Below are 21,468 nucleotides of genomic sequence, written 5' to 3'. Positions count from 1 at the left end.
ATCATGTATCTTCCTAATACAATGAATTGAGATGGGCACGACATCACTCTGTGATATTTCTTTCCCCCAAATGTATAACCTCATCTTAATAATGAGGAAACATCAGACACTTGAGAGACACTGTATAAAATTGGAAAATACTCTTCATGAAAAGTGTCATGATCATAGAGACTGAGGAACTATCTAATGCAATGTGGGATCCTGCATTGGATCCTAGATCAGACAAAGGACATCAGTGGGAAAACTGTTGAAATTTGAGTAAGGTCTACAGATTAATAATATTACATGAATGTTAATTTTCTGGTTGCAGTATTTATATTATGTCTACAAAAGATGTTAACAGTAGGGAAACCTGGGTGATGAGTATATGAGAACTCTACAATTTTCTACAGAAGACAAAACTTTTCTGTAAGTTTAAAATTGTTTCAAAGTAGAGGCGCACCTGGGTGGCTCAGCTGGTTATAAGTCTGCCTTCAGCTCCGGTCATGATCCCAGAGTCATGGGATTGAGTCCCGCATCGGGCCCCTGCTCAGCAGGCAGCCTGCTTCTCCCTCTCCTCACAGCTCATGTTCTCTGTCACTATCTTTGTCTCTATTTCTCAAATAAATAAATAAAATCTTTTAAAAAATTGTTTCAAAATAGAAAGTTAAAAATACATACCTACATAATAAAGAAAAAAGTTCTATAGTTCATTCAGGCATTGCTAGACAATGTTGTGATTGCACAAAATCTAGAATGGTGCAGTATTGGCTAAAGAGAAGAAAGCAAATACAGTGCTTTCCAACTTACTCTGCCTAAATTTAGATACAGGGATACTTAGTATTTTATTAGGGAAGAAGCAAACTGCCCACCTCGCTCTGAATCAGAACGATCTGAAGAAATAGTTGATCCAATGCTGTCCATTCGTATTCGTTCCATCTCCTGAGGACCCTGCAGCTGTTCCAGTCGCCGCTTTAAAAATCTCTGTTCTCGTTCCAGGTTCTCTAGCTGGTGCTGGCTCTTCCGTTCAGCTTCTTCAAGTTTCTAAAATGATAAAATGATACTTGTGTACAGTCCAGTACAAACAATAAAATTCATTTCTGCCTAACATCTTAAAAGATTTCTTGTTTGGCAGAGAAAATATGAATGAATATACAAGTATATATGTGTGTGTATATAAAAACATGTAAATACGTATTTTTAAACATCAAAAATAGTTCTTTTTTTACTTTTTTTTTTGTGCGTAACAAATGCTACATTACTAGAACAGTGTGGAATTCTTGAAGTCTGTAAAATTATCTCCATGAAAGAGAAACTTGCTCTGCACTGTAGTTCGATGGAAAAATACTGAGGGACACAGCCAAATAAAGTCATCTCCACCAGAGGGCACAACAGCCTTCCTTCTGCCGATCAGCAGAGTAATTGTGATTTTCCTAGTATTCCCAGCTCCTCAAATGGCCATGCTGTCAAAACAATTTAGTTTAATCAGGTTATGTTGCTCCCATCAGATAAGCTGGTAAGTTTTCAGAAAGACTCCTCTTGAGGTCAGTTATTAAGGAGGGCACAGTAAGCTAGCTGATGTTTATGAATAGCAATCACTGCTTAGAATGAAAGAAGGGCTGAGACAATCATGTACAAATATGAAAGAAATCCTCACCTTGATGTGTGCTTTGGCTTTGTTAAGCAAACCAAGTGTCGTGTGCCTGGTACAGTCTGGTCCTAGAGGAATCAGAACTTTTAAGCGTTCTAAACACAGGCGCAGATGAGCTCGTCTACGAAAGACAACAGAAATCAAATCAGCACAGCCTGAATATTCTACTAGAAACATCCTAAAACCTATTTTAAGACAAATAATAATTCACAGATTATTTAGTCTATATCCATGTTACACCCCTAACTCTTCAAAGTAGGTGCAAGTATAGGCATGCCCTATTGGTTTTCAGTCTCTGCCATTTCTGCTGTACTTGGCAGACACCGTCACTTCAGATTATTATCCCCAATGGTAATCTGTTAGACATGATTTAATTTTTAAGCCACCCCATAAACTGTCTCCAACTGTATTAATGTGGAAGTAGGAAAGCATACTAGGGCAATTAATTGTATTTGATTTTGAATGTCTAGAACCACAGGCTAGAGTAGCAGTTTTCAGCTGGAGTACCTCCAGGGAGTATAAAATGCTCACGAATTTCCATTTCTTCCCTCCCATCTTTTACACACAGTCACACACACCCCTCTCTACACCTGTAGTCAACCTACAGTGTTACATATTATTATGTATTAGGTTGAACCATAGAAAATTTCTGATATACAATTCTCACTTATAAAAATGGCAACTTCCTATGATTCAACACATTAGAAAGAGCAAAATTGTGTGACCAGTTAGGACAGGGTTAGGCAAAATATATGGCTCTGTGGTCAATTTCAGCCACTGAAACAACAACCCATAAAACATTCCCTGGCTTCCTAATATCTCAGTGTACCAGCTCATTAGTTTTAAATTTTTATTTCTCTTCCTCTCCCCTCTCTCTCATTATCCCACCTCCAATTTTGTACACATGGGAAAAAACTAGGTAACAAAATTCTTTTTTTCTTAAGATTTTAAAAAAATTTATTTGAGAGAGAGAGAGCACAAGCAGGGTAGAGGCAGGCAGAGGGAGAAGCAGGCTCCCCGCTGAGCAGGGAGTCCAACGTGGGGCTTGATCCCAGGACCCTGGGATAGTGACCTCAGCTGAAGGCAGATGCTTAACCAACTGAACTATCCAGGCACCCTTGACAAAATTCTTTACAAAAATTATTGCATTCTTTAGTCCACCCATCCTGTGGGCAAGTTAGGGAAATTTTGTCCTGAAAATGCTAGCACAGAGTCTCATGGATTTACCTTCCCTGTATCCTAAAGGTATTATGATCACCATGATGAGAGTTCTGGGTACATAATTGTACACTAAAACAATGCTAGTCCACATCTTTGGTTTTGTGCTTCATAGGCATAACATAATTCAGCAGTTAATAAATAGTATATCTGAAAGAAAATCCACAATGTGTTCACAGTTTATCCTTATTCCTTCAAGAGTTATAACCGACCATTTAGTAACTGTCTCAATTGCACCAGGAACAAAACACATCATCCTCTCAAAGAGGGCGGAAATGGTTTTACTAGTTCACCCACCAAACTATGCTGAAGGTCTTAATACACAAGAAATAATAAGTGAAATTCTCAAATGCTAGCCATCTGAAAGAGGGGCAGGGGAAGACAATAAGCAACCAATTATGTCACTGACAAGCAAGGATGATTAAGGGTAGTGAGGTCAGAGGTTTGGTAATGAACTGTCAAAATTCTTCCAGTAGTACCCACTACCCCAGCTATAGTTAGGGGTCCATTAGTATTTCCATTCCAAATCTCTTTATTGAGTTCGATAACTCAAATCTAATAGTTGGCTCCAGGCTGAAATCTGACATATCTGATGTAGATAAAGGAATTTTAAATTTTTCCCTAAATTAAAGGTATTATCAATGGATTCCCTATAATGAGATTTAACAATTTTAAAGTTACTCTGCTCCCTGCTATGCTACCCAAATCATAGAACCTTTAGTAAAATCCTCATTTTTAACTGGAAAACCTCTTAAGTGAGGACTCACATGACCACTGAGTGCTTTTGCTAAGCAGACTAGAACAACAACAACAAATCCATAGTAAAAAGTGCCTTTAAACTCTTCATTAGAATTATGATAGCATATGCCTAACAACTACACTCATATGATATAACTGGAGGACGGAAAGAAAGACTGGTGGTTGTCTTGCTAATAACTAGAGGCTCCCAAGGAGGCTCTGAATTCAGTCATCTAAAAAAGTTAACAGAGCAACTAACTAGTAAAGTTAACATGTATGTTGCCATAAGAATTACTTGTCAATTTCATTTTCTTAACCCCAGAAATTCAGTGTGTGTGTGTGTGTGTGTGTGTGAGAGAGAGAGAGAAATATCTTTTACACTGAGTTTAAGGAACTTCAGAATGACTCCTTAACTAGAGTTTTACATCAAGGAAAAAATGGGTGAGTCAGTTCTCTGTTTTGTGACATCTAAGTCATATTAAAATCTAGGTAGAAATCAACTAACATTGCTTCTTGGCCTTTTGTCTAAGATCAAGTGCAGAAATCAACTAACATAATATTAAAATGTCTATGTTTTTTCTCTTTCTTCTTCTTGAGATATACATTTACTACATAACTTTGTGTATTCAGCAATATTCCGAACACTTGCTTGAGTAGAAGTAAAAAAAGAAATGTGAACTTTAAGAGTTATAATCTAGACTACAGAATGAAACATACTGTTTTGTTTCATTTGGTTCATAATGAAATGAGTCATACAGAAATCAAGGGCAACAGAATCTGAATAAAAGGGGAGATTGTAACTGGAGAAAGACTCAGAAGTTGAAACCTGACTCTGGACTTGAGGGATACTAAATTTGTCTATGATAAAGCAAGGCTTTTCAAGGTAATTAAAAGAGTATAGGACTAAAGTTCATATACTGAAATCAAGTTTAAAAATAAAATTAAAATTATCTTACTTTTTTCTTTCAGGGGAAAACTACTAAGTTGGAATTTTGTAAGGAAATATCAGCCACGATCAGCAGTTTGGTGGTCTGCAATAGCACTGATAAATCGGAATCTGCCCAGGCCAAGGGAGTCAATGTGTAAGATGGCTAGATGAACAGCAAAGGCAGACTGCCCTCTAAAATATTTTTTATTAGCCTCTATTGAACATTTCTTCAGTCGAGTAATTATAAATGTGTTCCAAGTTACAGCTTAAGAAAACATACCTTGAGTTATCATGTCTCACAAAGACCAGTGATGCCATTTTCCATGTTTTATAAATATAATCCTCTAAAATAGGTAAGAGTATGAAGAATGAGTGGTAAATGATGTCCTTTGCTCTCCTGTGGGGAAAGGTCTCTCTGTGAGAGCCAAATGTCATTTCCTCCAGTTTTTATACTTATAAGAGAATCCGGCATTTGGAGAATAGAGTAACCAAAGGTTAATGGCAGTTGAAAGACAGTAACTGACCAAGTAGGAGCCACACTTTTCAAGGCTGCCATTCAAATACTGTACACAGTTTTCCACATGTGCTTATTATGCCAGTTTTTAAATTCACCCTTCCAAGAGCAATGTGATACCCTGTGACTGTAAAGTGGGACGTTTAATCAAAAAATTCATCTACCTTGATGTATAACTTTTTTCTCTCCAGCAGATTACTGAAACACACTGTATGGCAACATTCTTCTTCCCTTACAATGTTGCTGTGCTACTCTCCACCCTTTCCCCCATAGTCTCCCTGCTGGTAACCAGATTGCAAGCTTAACCACCAACGACCCAGAAAGGCATATCTTTGATGCCATCTGGTCCTTTCTTTTCTTGCCTTCATTCTCATGTGACCAGAGGCTCAGGAGCCTCCTGTATGGGGTTGCCAAATCATGGACCATAAAACACTGGAAGAAAAGAGGACAAGAGGAAAAACAAAACACCAAAAAACAAAAAAACCAACAACCTTGGTTTGATGTGAAAATGCTTATACGTTGAGAAAAAATTTGCAAGTAGCATATGATGATATTTTTCAAGTCTCCAAGGAGTGGAAGAGCTGACACAGAGAACAAGGATTCATGAAAGGCATAGTCCTGCACCTTTAGTCAAAGCAGGTTAAGAAGGTTGGGGATGAGGGGGGTGCCTGGGGGGCTCTGCTGAGCATCTGACCCTTGATTTCAGCTCAGGTCATGATCTCAGGGTTGTGAGATTGAGCCCCGTGTTAGGCTCTGCACTCAGTGAGGAGTCTGTTGGAGATTGTTTCTCTTCCTCTCTCTCTGCCCCTCCCCCTTCTCATACCTACGAGCTCTAAAATAAATAAATCCTTAAAATAATAAAAAAAAGAAGATTGGAGAAAGTTAAGGCTGATGTTCTGAATAACCTGATGAACACCAGACTAACAACCAATAGAAAAACCTGACATTGTAGAATTTATGGAACTAGCCTTGAGGAAAACGGGGGGAAAAAAAATTTAGCCCTTGGTTAGCATTTATTTGACTTTTCACAACAACAAAAAAACACTATAAAATGTAAATCTTTCCTAATTTAGCATGAGGATTAGACACTGCAGCAGGGGTGCCCTGTGAGAAAACTGGAGTCTCCTTGCTGAGAGGGAGGGGGCAAGAGAATGGAGAGATACCAAAGCACTTTTATTTTCAAAGACACTTTGAGGTCTGTTTTAAAATAGATTTAAAAGTGGGTTTTACCCAGGGGAAGAGGCAATTTCCAGTGACTAACCTTGTTGGAGAGAAGGTCCTATCAAACTAACCCACACCTTCAAAAAGGGCAAGCCCCTTGTGGGAAAAGGAACAATTAGAGTCTGTTTGGCTTTTATTTTGGAAGATTGGGATCATTTTTCCCTGAAGGAACCAACGTTGCTTTTGATTTCAAACCCTGTAAACTCCACTGCCAAACTGAAATATCACAGAACATGAGGGAAAATGATTTTGCCATAAAATGGCCCCTCCTAGTAGCTGTGATATTTTAAAGCATAGGTATATCAACCACAAGCAGTACACAGTGTTGAGCAAGGAGAGAGGAAAGAATTCCCTTTCAGAAAAAAAATTGCAAGTACCACAGGATGATGTTTTTCAAGTCGTCTCTTGAAACTCTAATCCCTCCGCCCAACAACAATATGAAATTTAACACCTGCCCGGCCTCACAAACCATCCATTGGCTGATGCCCTTGGCGGCACAGTCCTTCACTGGAACTTGCTTGTCTTTCATTCCTCCACTACGGGATACTAAGACTTTGCCAAGTAACTAAATCAAAATGGAACACAAGTCAAGTGATAGGGACAGTACTTGTACTTTCCTCTCTGCTGAATGTTATGCAATGGGCTGAGAGCCCTCCCTTGAGCCACATTCTTCAAGGCTGCGGTGGCTTGTGGCCAGGTTTCCCAACTCCCTACACAACACTTCTGCACATGACAGCAATTAGCCGCTTATCCTACACATTCTTATTTCAATGTTTCTCTAATATTTAATGTGTTGAGAATCTCCTGAAAAACTCTAAAGAAACACACAAAAAAATAAGCTTACCTCTTTTTCTTATGAAAAATTACATTAAAAATGAATCTAGATATCAAGCACATCCATGCTACTAATGGATCTTATTTATGAAAACAAATATGATCATATTCTGCTGTTCGGCTTATTCTGTCTGCGAAATAAGAAAACTTAGAAAAGCTATTCCTGTAAAATAGCAGGTGCTAAATACGCGTTTTCACTTACAACTTACATATTATCTGCTTCACAAAAAATAAACAAGCCATTAACTGTCAGGTAGTAACTTGGTAAATGGTGGTAAATGGCATTTCCCTAGCATCAGACTGACTGTGGTGTCATGGGGCTTGAGGACAACAAAACAAAAACTCAGGGGAACAGCCAGAACTCCCTTCTCATTTAAAAAAAAAGCTGCTTTCATTAATATTCCTTTTAATTCAATTGGTATCTTGTAAAATAACCAGATAGAAATATCATCAAGTGTTATAATGAAACTGCAAATTACATAAATTATATATACTATGCAATATTATAATAATATAAATTATTCTATAGTCACATTGTCCACCTTAACACTGAAGGGCTCACCTATACACAATTAAATAAAATCAGTTAAAGATGCAATACACATTACTTACTCCTGGAAGACTTTTTAAAATCACTGTCTCCCAATAAAATCTAAGTAGTTCTTAGGGTAGAAAGCCAGAGAGTATTTACAGCCAGAAGGTTAAATATACAGTAGTATGCCTTCCAGAAGTCATACTTTTTCTCAAAGATTTGGAAGAAAACACTATTTTATATGAAAATAAGCACAAATAATGCAAAGTATACTTTTAAAGCAAAAAAAGACTTCAAATAAATCTTGCACTATTTTACACCACATCCCAAGACCTCCAGGAATCTATGTTTAAACTACTAGAGCTAATCATTACAGATCACTATAGAATTTTAGAATTCAGAACATCATTTCTGAATCATAGTTGGGATTATGTTTTTCAAATGGTTAGAGAGGGAGGGAAAATGGAGTCAGGCAGAAGAGACGGTGAGAGACGTGAGTAGTCAGTAAATTAATGATGACCAAAAAATGATAAACTCTCTCAAACTCCACAGAGTCCATGGAGGCTGAGATTTTATTTAGTCTTTACATCTCAGAGATATGAAGAGGATGAAGTGCCATTCAGTCAACAGCAATGATCACCAGTAAACAATGAGCGGCACCTTATTATGCCACTGAACTAGATGCTGTAAAAGTTTAAAGGTGCCAGTAGTCATTTTTATCTGTTTGAAGATGTTATAATTTGGCCTTCTGCCTACCACCTTTCTTACCTCGCTTCCCATTACCCATACCCTTGCAAAACTCTTCCACAAACCACATGTGCTTTTATGTTTACCCATTTCTCCACCTGGAATGTCCTCCTCTCCACTGTCTACCAAGTGAGCATCTAACTCCTTTATCAGCCACAGCCAAACGACCTGCTTCTTTTGTGATGCCTTCATTGCTATATCCCTTCCTCAGAAAATTAATACACACTAATCACACTGTATTTTAGTTACTCTCTTGGTAAGACTGAATTCATACTTGTAGTCATTTCAGTTTTTCCAAAAACAAAGAGTAATCGACACACAGTGGGAAGGTAGGATGTAACATAATTTCTAGTGGATATTTCTGGGACTCTCTAATTCACCAAAGTTGAGGTACAATACTGGGGCCTCCAAACAGTATATTCAGGTGCCAGGCCAACATTCAGGAGAAAACTGCTTATGGATGCCAGACCTGTACACCGGGAATTTGTGTGTGCCGCTGAGGTTACCACCAAAGATGACTGACAACGTGTAGAGTAACTGACAATCTCAACCTAACTCTTGATCAGGGTCGACATCTCTTTTAATAACGAAGCAGAGGATTGAGAATTGCAGCCATGAGACTGATTTATCACAGTATTTACATTGATCGAGGACGAAGACAACAATGTCAAATGAAATTCACAGATAATTTTTTTAAATCCAATTTTTCGGTCACCAATTTCAACTTTCTAACCTTATTAATAAGCCTCCTAGCAAGTAGAAAATTTGATTGAATTAACTTTCGCCTCTGTTACAGCTGTTGTTCAAGAAATAATAATAAAAACAAGTATAATGGCAGGAAGACAATTACTAAGAAAAAAATAGAAAAGACACAGCTAAGAAAACCTAGGTATGAGAGAGGAAAGTCTAAAAAAAATACTCTACAATGCAAGAGAGAGAAAAAATTACATGAACAGTTTTTATCCCGTTTGATAACATGAGAACTAGTATCTGCACAGTTTTAAAGATCACAGGACAGCTGATCAGTTGAAGCCCATAGTGCAGAACACATAAACAATTTTTTGAACTGTCCTGCATTCATTCATCTCTAAGGAAAACTTGACTTTTGAAAAAATAATTTGAAAAAAATAATTAAAATATACGTTCTTCACTGAACACCCCCACAAGGAACCCAACCTCCAAAGCAATTTAACAGAAATTATTCACTTGACGTCCATTCTATGCTAAATTTAGCTTCCCTGCATATATCTCATTCCCTCTCTTATCTGTTTATGAGTACTTCGTTTAAAAAAAAAAAAACTTGATCATTCATTCACCATATTTCTTCTTTGGTCACACAAGAACTTTCTGTATTCCAAGTTTCAAAGTCTGGGAAATAGGGCTACATCACTGGAGAAAACAGTGGCAATTTGTTCTAAATACAAAATAGCTTATTTTCCTTTGGCAACTCTCCAGGGGTTTGGGTGGAGGGAAAGGATACTCCTCTCTGGAGAGATCAGGCTCTGAACCTGGCCTACTGTCAAAACTTAGCTGTGGGTGGGAGAGAAATTTTTAACAATTATTTATCTTTCACATCAATTTGGAAACTGATTAAAGATTTTGGCATTATTAACAGTTTTTCTATTCTTCAGCTTTTTGTTGGTCTTCATCCCTATTCTGGCAGCCCCCATTGGCTGATTTAATGGTACCAAGGGGCTGAGAAGTGTTGCTGTCCAAAGAAAAAGCATTCTCTCACAGGGACTGGGAAGGCAATCTGCAATCACAACAGTAGCTACTTGTTAATTTTCTATTTGAAACACAGTGATGTCAATAGTATTGTACCCTGCCAGCCACCATGGGGTAAAGTACATTTTGAAATCAAAACAAACTTCCTACGTGCTGGCAAGTCAGGTCTGAAACATAGTGATAACGTTCTGTAAGACACTGCCCTAGTTTTATACACAAAATGCACATAAAAAGGTTTAGTCTATTCTTCTATGAAAGTGTGAGTCTAACACTCACAGTCCCACTCTTACCCACAGCCCAGTGCAACTCTTTTATTATATCAAATTATAGCCCAGGATAGTAGAGGGAAATGAAGAAATACTGTTACTTATCTTTAGTAAAACGATGATCCTACGTAGCACAAACAACGAAGGCGGCTTTGGACCGTAACTGTTTGTTCAGTAGTATAAAATGAAAATAGCATAATGCTTTGAAACACAGCCCCACTAATAAGATGTGGTTCGTGTAATAGTTTATTTTAAGGGGCAGTACTCAGGACGAAAGACACATTTTATTAAAAGAAAAGGAACACTCTGACCTAAGAATTAATACATCTCTGGAAGGTGAATATCCACAATTTGTACTGAATATGAGTAACGTGAAATAGGGAACTAAATGATTAAAAGTGGTGACCATGCTTACTACTGGCAGAGGGCAAATGGTTTGGCATTGCTGGACATTTGCCAATTCAGTCAAGTTAGCCAGGGATTATTTTTAAAGTCCCATTTTAGAAAAATTTCCCTGAAACTGAAATGCAGGGCTGTTTGCTTTTTGTTTTATTTTGTTTGGGGGAGTAAAATTTGGGGCAGGAAAAGGGTAACAAAGAGCAATTACTGACCAATGTGTAATTTTAAAAAAATAATAATAATCCTGAGGTATTCATTGGCAACTAAGAATCTCTAAAAAAAAATAAGACTCATACAATTTTAAACATGTCACAGTCCTGACAATGACAGAGAATTAATGTTTTAGTTTATCTTTATTTCAAAGTTACATAACCCTTCTGATCTTTCTCTTTCATTATACTGTATCACGTTTTTTTCCTGACCACAAGGAGTCCAACTGAAGTGTAGTTTTTGAAAGTTATTTTTGGAGGCAGTTTTGCATAACACCTAGCTCCAATTCTGTGCATGCTCTCTTCCCATAAAAGAGAAATTTTTTCAGTGTTGTATTAAGGCATTGAGCATTTTTAGGCAGGTAGAATATGAACTTTACTTTTTAAGACCCTTCTGAAAAGGAAAAGCTATTCAACAGAATAAAAACAATTGCAATAGTCCACTAAAAGATAAATTTTTGTAAAAAAAGTGGGTTCAAATTTATGACTTGTTTCTATCTCTATCTGTCTAAATCTTAGTTTGACTCTCCTCTGGATAAGACCAGGAAAAAATTAAGTGAGAGAAGAATCAGAGATTTAATATTTATTTTATATGATTCCAGCCTTAACTCAATACCCATATAGCTTTCTGTCCAAGAAGGACTGCTGCACAAGTGCCATTAGACATTGATTCCAGAACAAATCTGTACTGTTCTATGAATTTGAGAAGGAGACAAAGCCAGGCTAAGGGAACAAGCTCCAGTTTCTTACCACTGCCAATCAAAATCAAGGCTTTTCTGCAGGGCAGGTTGTATGGCTCACTTAAGTATACTCCAATGAGAACACAAAAACTGTTGTTCCAATCAAAGAAGGTGATAGAATTTGGAGGATAGGTTTGCACAACTTGGCTGTATTTCCTTTCAGATATTAGAGATGTAACAGGATGAAAGTCCTGAAATATCTCTAGGATCACCAACGTCTTTAATCTCAGTATTTTCTTCTAAACACACCAATATTTCCTGAACATTGCAAGCCAGCAGATGCATGTTTCCTCCTTCATCTGACCCAATACATACAGCAGTAAATCCCAACAGCTTTCAAGGGAGTTCTAGGAGCCCAGTATCACCCAATAGCTCTTTAGGAAAAGCCTCCTGCATTACAAAAATAGCAGTCTTGCAAAGTCATTCAGCTCTATCTAAATTGTGTTATGTTTACAAATGTTTTAACTACAAAGACGGAACTTCCAATTGAAAAAGAACCTTATTTAGAAAAGACTGGATTTTTTTTTTTTTTTTTACAGCTATGCCAAATACAAGCTGTTCTGTAAAGGAATAATTGTGAATCAGACTGGAATAAAATGAATCAAGATAGAAAAACCATACAGACATTACAACCCTAAAGAAAAATGCCATAATTGGTCACACCAATGATCCAAATACCAAAGAGTACATTTTTGTCAGTGATACCAACAGATGGCTCAGGAAAACTATGATGGTTGTCCTCCATGACTACATATATATGACCAGAAAATGCCCTTAAATAAAATACACACACATATATATATGTTATGTATAACATAATACAAATGTACCCCTAACACCTTTTTACTAAATAAAGCCCAGTAGCAATGTTTTATTAAAGAACTGATCTAAAGTGGTTTGATTTTATTTCCATTTTTTATTATGGTACTAAATCCCTATAAAGATTTCCCTGTGTAAAGCAGGACTGTCCATTTTCTTTTTTAAATCCAAAAATCCCTCTTTTAAGCCTCAAGAGACTACACTTTCTAATTGTAGTCATTATGATTTTGGTGAAACAAATCTTAGTGTACCTTTTCTTAATTTCTAGATTTCTTCCTTATTCTAATTTAGCTACTGCATTTCCAAATAGAAAACCCAAATTTTCTCATTTACTTTTAGACTAGTTTAGGGGGATAACATTGCTCTAATTACTTTGGGATAGAAGTATTAGAAAATAAAGCATGCTATGAAAAACAGACTTTTGTAATGGCAGAAAATCCCATGTCAACCTCCTATATCAGTTTTTAGGCACACTTAAGAGATAGGCAGTATGCTGAAATTTTTAAAAGTCCGTAATCTAAGATTGATGTACTAGAGAAAAGTTTACAAAAGTACAAATTTCCCATAGAAACATCCTATTTGGGGTTCTCTATTAAAGGATAAATTGAGAAGCACTCAGAAGAAATAGAAGTTACAAGGGGAAGAACACGATCACAAAAGTTACTAAGACTTTATCATAGTGGGCTTACTAGAATAAAATGAACATCTTCAACAGTATTCCAAAACAAAATTACATATAAGAGATTATGGAGAGCTAAGGAAATGGGCTTTTGGTTTTCCTTATTTTACCCAAAGCTATAGCAGATTGAACTGTCCCAGTTAAATTTTCTTGTGAAAAGACTCTGTGAAAAAAAAGTCTTTTCACAAGACACTTGGGTATTCACCAACATTGCCACTACAAAAGAGAGAGAACCATAGTAGACACCCCTCTGTAAGAAAAACAGCCACTAAAAACAACACTGTATTTTAGCTGCCATTAGAGACATACCAGGAAAGCAACTATAGATGAAGAAGGCTTTATCACAGTCTTTAAATGTAGTCCCAGGCCCATATCTATCTTTTCCATGCTTAAGAGCTGGAAGTTCAACTTCACTTCAGAATAAGTGACAAACTATATTTGAATGATTAAAAGAGCAAAAAAGCTTCAGATGCAGCATTTCTCCTGAAAGCCCTTTCAAACATATTGAAAATGTGATAAAACCAATTCTGGCAAACTCCTAGAGAAAAGCATGCAAGTCACAGGAATGATCACTCATAACTAAGCTGTTTATGCTAGCTTGGGCCTATGATAACCTGCTGCTACGAGTTTAACTCCCACCTGGGACATACACAACTTAATACCTAATTATATATTGCCTATAGGGGCTTTATAATCATATATTTTGTCTTCTATCTAGACTATAAATCCTCAAAAGCAGAGTCTAGGACTTCTCCTTTTACCCTATCCCTAGTACCCAACACACAGTCAATACCTAAGAGGTGCTTGTTAGTTGTTTGTGATTATCTTTAGGAGCCCTTTGTCTGTGCCAGGAACCAAGCAGCATCAAATGAACTCCCATTTCCACCAAAGATTTTAAATTAGAAAACGTGATCTTGGGGTTAATGGTATATAAGACTGTAAGGAGACATTAGCATGGACATCTATTACTTATAAGTCATCTTAGATTGATACTCAAGTCATCTTAAACTGATGTTCAAAACAAACCCTAAATTTTTCAAGATAGGGAAGTTTGAAACAAATCCTAAACCAAACTTTAACTTTCAACATATTTTTTAGTTATCTCAAGTAAAAGTACAAAGGGTGGAGGAAGGGGGAGACAGAGGTCAAATTGTACTTTAGTGGAAACAGTAAAACTGCAGCTAAAAGATGAATAATTCTTAACAATTATTTATTCCTAACCTCTGCCTGCTGGACCTATACTAGCATCCAACCCCTCTCTACTAAAGTACTCAAAGTTCTATCAAAAAGGTTGAGAAACCTCTAATTAACCTTCATTTGCCGAGAAAGGCAGGGCCATTTTTGAAATTAAAGCTGCCAATTTCAAACATGTTTGAGCTCCAGCTTTGCTATGCCTAAGAAATCACAGATAGAAGTAGAATACAGTTCTTTATATCATTTCCAAAAATGTCTCTCCATAAAGAACTACCACCTGAAAAAAATTAATTTTAAATTAAAGCACCAACCAGAAAATGCCCTCAAGCTAATGTTTAAAAATCCATTTTTTCAAAACAGATGTTTAAATATACAGAAGAAACTGGTGGTTGGGTGGGGGACAATGAGTGAAAGAGGTGAAAGATTAAGAGTACACTTGTCATGATGAGCACTGAGTAATGTATAGAATCGCTGAATCATTATATTGTACACCTGAAACTAACATAACACTGTGTGTTAATTATACTTGAATTTAAAAATAAAAATCCATTTTTGCCTGTTCCATTCAAATATTATTAAACTAAGTACTGCTGACTACAATTTTAAAATAAAAGGAATTTTCTTATATCAAATTCTAAGGTCAGTTAAAAATTTAGAAAATGACAAAAGTCTATTAACTTTACCATGAGTAAATTAATCTACAAATCTTTATCTGTATGAAAGTTAAAAAAAATTCCATGATTTCAAGAACAGTGAAAAACTAAGCACTAAAATCTTTCCTTCCAAGCATAGCAGATCGAAATGTGCTAAACATAATTATTTTTAAAATTTCTAATAAAATGCTCAACAAAGCAAGAACAAATTTTGATACAAATTTGAAATTTACTAGTTACAGATCACTTCTATTTAATAAATTCTTATCTCTATTTTAATTACTTCATAGTTTTCAAATGAGCCAAACTCACAACCGCTTTTTTAAACAAAGCTACACACACACACACACACACACACACACGCACCACACACACAGATTTTTAAATTCCGACATAGTAAGAAAGACCGTAGATGAAAAGCTATGACCACGAATTGAACCTTTCAATAACAATCTCTTTGGCTAGAAGCATTTATGGAAATTGTCAGCATTCTATGATGCTTTCCTAAAGCTATTCATTCTAAACTAAGAGAGATATTAGCCTTCCAAAAAAAAGGAAGTCTTCAGAAGGCTCTGCCCAAGCACAATGTTCTAGCTGATAATGGAAACTTCCACGAAAGAATCTGTTTAAAAAATTCTGCAGGATTTTAATGATGTCAAATTAAATAGCTATCAGAATAAACCAAGTTACCAAAAAACCGAAAGCAAAACAGAATTAACACAACTACATATAAAAATCACGGAGAAGCCTCTATAACTCAAAAAGACAAGCTGAAATTTATTAAGATGCTAATACCAAGTTATAGAGCTATTTAGACAGAACAGGGTCACAACACATCAAGGACAAGACACTTGTATCAACTCCAAACATTTTGAGGAAATGTTTTCACAACAACAGAAAAAGATCTGTCACAGCTTCTATGATATTTATAGCAAAACTTTAAGTCACAACTCAGTCTCTTGGTCGGTTGTACCAATTCAAATACACAGAAAAATGTACTTTCATCTGTAAAACCATCACACTCAAGAGGCATTCCTCCCATGGTACAACAACTTTAGCAGAGGTCCCATTAGGAAGCACAATCACTGCATATTTCCTAAGTGGGTCATATTACCTAGAATATCCTACGGGGACAAACTGTTCTCTCTGAAGCACTAGTGGAGAACAACTATTTTCCTTGGAAAGGGAAGATATTTGCAGGGTAGCACATATCTCACTATGTGCCTTCCTAAAATACTTTCTATTTTGAAGTGGCAGGCTTCACAAAACAAAACAGCAAAAACAAAAAACAAAACCCCCCCACGGTTGTTTAGTTGGTTTGCCATTTAACTTTCTTCTCTTAATCTAACACAAGGTGCATAGTCTGCCACGAAAATAAAAATATATATATTATTAATTCACTGAGCACCTGTTATACACAAGACGCTGTGTCAGATACAAAAATGAGAAAGTTAAAGTTCCTCCCCTCACAGGAGGGATATATATGATCTAGAAAGGGAGGACATTATGGTATAAGGTAGTGTAGGTTAAAATTCATATAAGTGATACAAATAGTGAACAGATAGGAATTTAGAGAAGATATCACTTTGGATCATCAGGAAAGACTTCATGAAAAATGTTTATTTTAGCTGTATTTAGAAGGCAGTGTGAAAAAGTTCCAGTTTGGGAATCAGAAAATCTAGGTTCTCTTTTTTTTTTTAAGATTTTATTTATTTATTTGACAGAGAGAGACAGCCAGTGAGGGAGGGAACACAAGCAGGGGGAGTGGGAGAGGAAGAAGCAGGCTCCCAAAAGAGCATGGAGCCCAATGTGGGGCTCGATCCCAGAACCCTGGGATCATGCCCTGAGCCAAAGGCAGACGCCTAACGACTGAGCCACCCAGGCGCCCCAGAAAATCTAGGTTCTCATCTTGACTTTGTCATTAGTCAACTTGGTAGAGATGGACTCAGGTTTCCTTATCCATAAAATAAGGATACCCGACTAGATGATTTTCTAAGGCCCCTTCCAGCTTTATTATCTATGGAAATATATTAACATGATTATATGTATTGCCTTTTTAATAATCTTTAAATTCACAATATACACTTTTACTACAAAAACTCTAACAATAAAATCAACACAATAGTTTCTCCTTGACTCCCACTCTCTTCCCCAGGGGTAAAAAGTGTATCAAGTTGACATATATCTTTCCAGAAATTTTCCAATGTATTTACATATAGGACTGTGTTACTTTTTTAACATAAATGAGATCATACTGGAAATACTATTTTTCAATTTGCTTTTTTAGCTTAATATACCTGGAAATCTCTCCATATACACACATAGAGGTCTACATCATTCTTTTTACCTGCTGCAAGTTATATATATATTATCATTTATTTAACCATTCCCTTATTGATAGAAATTCTGGTCACTTATTTTTGGTTATTGTAAAAACTTTATTACTCTTGTTCATGCTTGCATTAGATGTTCAAAAGGGAAGTGGGGCTGGACAGAGTCAAGGAATTTGAGCCAAAAGTATAATGGTAGAAAACACAGATGAAGCTTGAACCAGGTGTCCATAGTTTCAGCAAAGGAGGAAATGGGAGTCACAATAATATGCTGGAAATGTCTTTAGACTAGGAGTGAGGAGATATGGGTCCTAACTCAGTTCAAAAACTAGAACCGAGGGCACCTGGGGGGCTCAGTCATTTGGGCGTCTGCTTTCGGCTAGGGTCATGATCCCAGGGTCCTTGGATCAAGTCCCACATACGACTCCCTGCTTGGGCACGGAGTCTACTTCTCCCTCTACTCTTTGCCCCTGCTTGTGCTCACCCTCTCTCTCTAATAAATAAAATCTTTTTAAAAAAATTTTTTAAAAAACCTAGAACTAANCCCTCTACTCTTTGCCCCTGCTTGTGCTCACCCTCTCTCTCTAATAAATAAAATCTTTTTAAAAAAATTTTTTTTAAAACCTAGAACTAATAAGAATAAAAGGTGGGACTGGGCCCTTGAAATCTCGGAATTTTTTTGGACTTGAAAAGATCTTAAGGATCATTTAATTCTACACCTAATTCTAGAGAAACTGAAGCCCTATCTGTAAACTAGAATGTGATTTGGATGATTCCTAGCTTGTGCTTTTGCCTCGCACTCTGCTGGGGGCATTAAAAAAAAAAAAGGTTGAATAGTCACTGTTGATAAATGCTATAAGAACAATAAGAAGTGAGAATGGCTAATCCATAAGGAGGTTACAGTTAAAGACAGCACAAATTTCTAGTGGACTTATTAGCACAACTCTGATTTCCAGCAACCCTTAGCAACTCCAAACAGGGTGGGGGGAGGGGGTTGGACGGACAACTAAGATGTCCCCAAATTAGGGCTTGGCAGACCATCAAAAAGCAGTGAGGACATTACCGAAAAGCTACTTTGATTCTTCAAATGGTAAGGAAAAAAGATTCCAATATATTGACCTATAGCTACTTTCTCTACAGATTGTTTATAGACAAAATGTTTTAAATAAGCTAAGCCATCCTTCGTTAAAGTTCTGTTTAACAGCTATGTGCTTTTTCCGCCTGGTATGGCATACCTCATTTAGTGATCACAGGGCCCTGTTAAAATGACTGATTTGATACAGCAATACAACACAGTTATGATCACAAAACAGGATTTCTTTTTTTTTTAAAGATTTTATTTATTTATTTGATAGAGAGACAGCCAGCGAGAGAGGGAATACAAGCAGGGGGAGTGGGAGAGGAAGAAGCAGGCTCCCAGCGGGGGAGCCCAATGTGGTACGCCCTGAGCCGAAGGCAGATGCTTAAGGACTGCACTACCCAGGCGCCCCTCAAAACAGGATTTCTGGAGCCTGAGCAGATATAAACTACTCAGAGAATACAAAAAAAAAAAAAANNNAAAAAAAAAAAAAGTGACCAAGATTTAGCACAATAATGTTTACAGATTAACTTTTTACATTTCCTTAGAAGTCAATGATAAGCATTTTTCCAAAAGGAACAAGGTCCTAAATGTTCAATAGTATTTAAATTTCAGAATTCATACCTATCTTTGTGTGTGTGTGTGTGTGTGTGTGTGTGTGTGTACAGCTTTGAGGAATGTATTTATATTATTTATATACACACAGACCCATATGCTTCCCAGGGTAAATTCTAGTTTTATAGAACTATTTACTATATATCATTACAAAATAAGTACTTACAAAATAGGCTTTTGTCATCGTAGCTATAGCACCATATGTTACAATTATCTTTAGATATTTCACAAAATCCCAAAGTTTGAATACGGTGAGGTTCTAAACTCATTTGTCCAACTGTTCTTTCATTGTGTGTGTGTGTGTGTGTGTGTGTGTGTGTGTGTGTGTTTGGGGGGTGGTTTTTGCATGCATACATACATACATTATAACAGGAAAATGTTTTGCAGACAATAGAATAATAAAGTTTCTAATATGCCTATGATTGCTGAACTTAAAATTCAAAGAACTTTAAAACTTTTCATATTAAGAAGGGAATTCAAGAATCATCTAGTTCTCTTCCTTTTACTGTCAAGGAAAAGCAAGACCCAAAGAAATCAAATAATTTATATAATATCCAAAGCCTACCAGTAGTAGAGATGAAAGGAAAATCATTATTTTCTGACTTCTGGTACAATTCTCACATCAACAGATTACAAATCCACAAAGAAATCATCTGTGTTGGATTCCAGGTATCCTTTCCAATAACTTAGCTCTTAAACCATGTTTGGTATTAAAATCTACCTTTCTCCACTAGCTTTCCCCAAAATAACAACAAAACAAGGAAGTCATATGAGTTCATTAAGTTTCAACTTTTCTTGAGTTAGAAGATATGAGAATAAGAAACATGTCATGTGTTTATCCCAGGGCTGTTAATTATTTTCTAAGCAAATCTGTCCTTCAAGAACTGGTTAACAAGTAACCACATTAGACAATTTTACTCTCATTACTGAATTCTTCTTTAGACTTGTGGTTTTTCCATTAGTAACACCCATGGGACTTGCAATTGGCATTATTCACAAGAATAAATAGAAAAATATAAGTACAAAATAATTATTCTCTTCTCTGCAACAGCTAAAATGTATCAAATGAATTTAAATTTTTAAAAGATAAAGAGGGGCGCCTGGGTGGCACAGCGGTTAAGCGTCTGCCTTCGGCTCAGGGCGTGATCCCGGGGTTATGGGATCGAGCCCCACATCAGGCTCCTCCGCTATGAGCCTGCTTCTTTCTCTCCCACTTCCTCTGCTTGTGTTCCCTCTCTCGCTGGCTGTCTCTATCTCTGTCAAATAAATAAATAAATAAATCTTTAAAAAAAAAAAAAAAGATAAAGAAATGCAAGATACTAAAGAAATCTCTCATGTAATAAAAAGATTTCTTACTGATGTACCTCTTGGCATGCTTTAATTGCCAAAATTTCTACCAAAATAGAAATTTCTTTAAATGAAGAGGATGCTGGCTTAAGAAAAAGTACTTGAATTGCAGCTGTTATTTTTAATTTTTTATTATGTTATGTTAGTCACCATACACTACATCCTTAGTTTTTGATGTAGTGTTCCATGATTCATTATTTGCATATAACACCCAGTGCTCCATGCAATATGTGCCCTCCTTAATACCCATCACCGGCCTATCCCAATCCCCCACCCCCTTCCCCTCTGAAGCCCTCAGTTTGTTTCCCAGAGTCCATAGTCTCTTGTGGTTCATTCCCCCTTCTGTTTAACCCCCCTTCATTCTTCCCTTCCTTCTACCGATCTCCCTGCTATTCCTTATGTTCCACAAATGAGTGAAACCATATGACAATTGTCTTTCTCTGCTGGACTTATTTCACTTAGCACAATCTCCTCCAGTCCCGTCCATGTTGCTGCAAATGCTGGGTAATCGTTCTTTCTGATGGCTGAGTAATATTCCATTGTATATATGGACCACATCTTCTTAATCCAGTCATCCATTGAAGGGCATCTTGGCTCCTTCCACAATTTAGCTATTGTGGACAATGCTGCTATGAACATTGGGGTGCACATGGCCCTTCTCTTCACTACGTCTGTATCTTTGGGGTAAATACCCAGTAGTGCAATTGCTGGGTCATAGTGTAGCTCTATTTTTAACTTTTTGAGGGATCTCCACACTGTTTTCCAAAGCGGCTGTACCAACTTGCATTCCCACCAACAGTGTAAGAGGGTTCCCCTTTCTCCACAACCTCTCCAACATTTGTTGTTTCCTGCCTTGTCAATTTTTGCCATTCTAACTGGTGTAAGGTGGTATCCCAATGTGGTTTTGATTTGAATTTCCCTGATGGCTAATGATTTTGATTCATGATTTTTTCATGTGTCTGTTAGCCATTTGTATGTCTTCATTGGAAAACTGTTCACATCTTCTGAACTGCAGCTATTATTATTAAACCAATATTTATCAGAGCATTTAT

At 36.6% G+C, this 21,468-nt stretch overlaps 1 protein-coding gene across 2 annotated transcripts in view; it reads right to left on the bottom strand.

Moving 5' to 3' along the window:
* Window positions 1-21,468, bottom strand: part of MXI1 (MAX interactor 1, dimerization protein) — a 79,736-nt gene that overhangs the window by 5,906 nt on the left and 52,362 nt on the right. For both annotated transcript variants that reach the window (XM_034663270.1, XM_034663271.1), the window contains exons 4-5: window positions 1,637-1,751; window positions 852-1,023 (exon numbers count right to left, since the gene is read on the bottom strand). In XM_034663270.1, coding sequence (XP_034519161.1) covers window positions 852-1,023; window positions 1,637-1,751 — 287 coding nt within the window. The remainder of the gene's footprint in view (window positions 1-851; window positions 1,024-1,636; window positions 1,752-21,468) is intronic.

The sequence above is a fragment of the Ailuropoda melanoleuca genome, chromosome 6 (genome assembly GCF_002007445.2).
Source record: "Ailuropoda melanoleuca isolate Jingjing chromosome 6, ASM200744v2, whole genome shotgun sequence".
Taxonomy (NCBI): domain Eukaryota; kingdom Metazoa; phylum Chordata; class Mammalia; order Carnivora; family Ursidae; genus Ailuropoda; species Ailuropoda melanoleuca.
The sequence above is the reverse complement of the archived record's forward strand: the minus strand, read 5'-3'. Positions and strand labels throughout refer to the sequence as shown.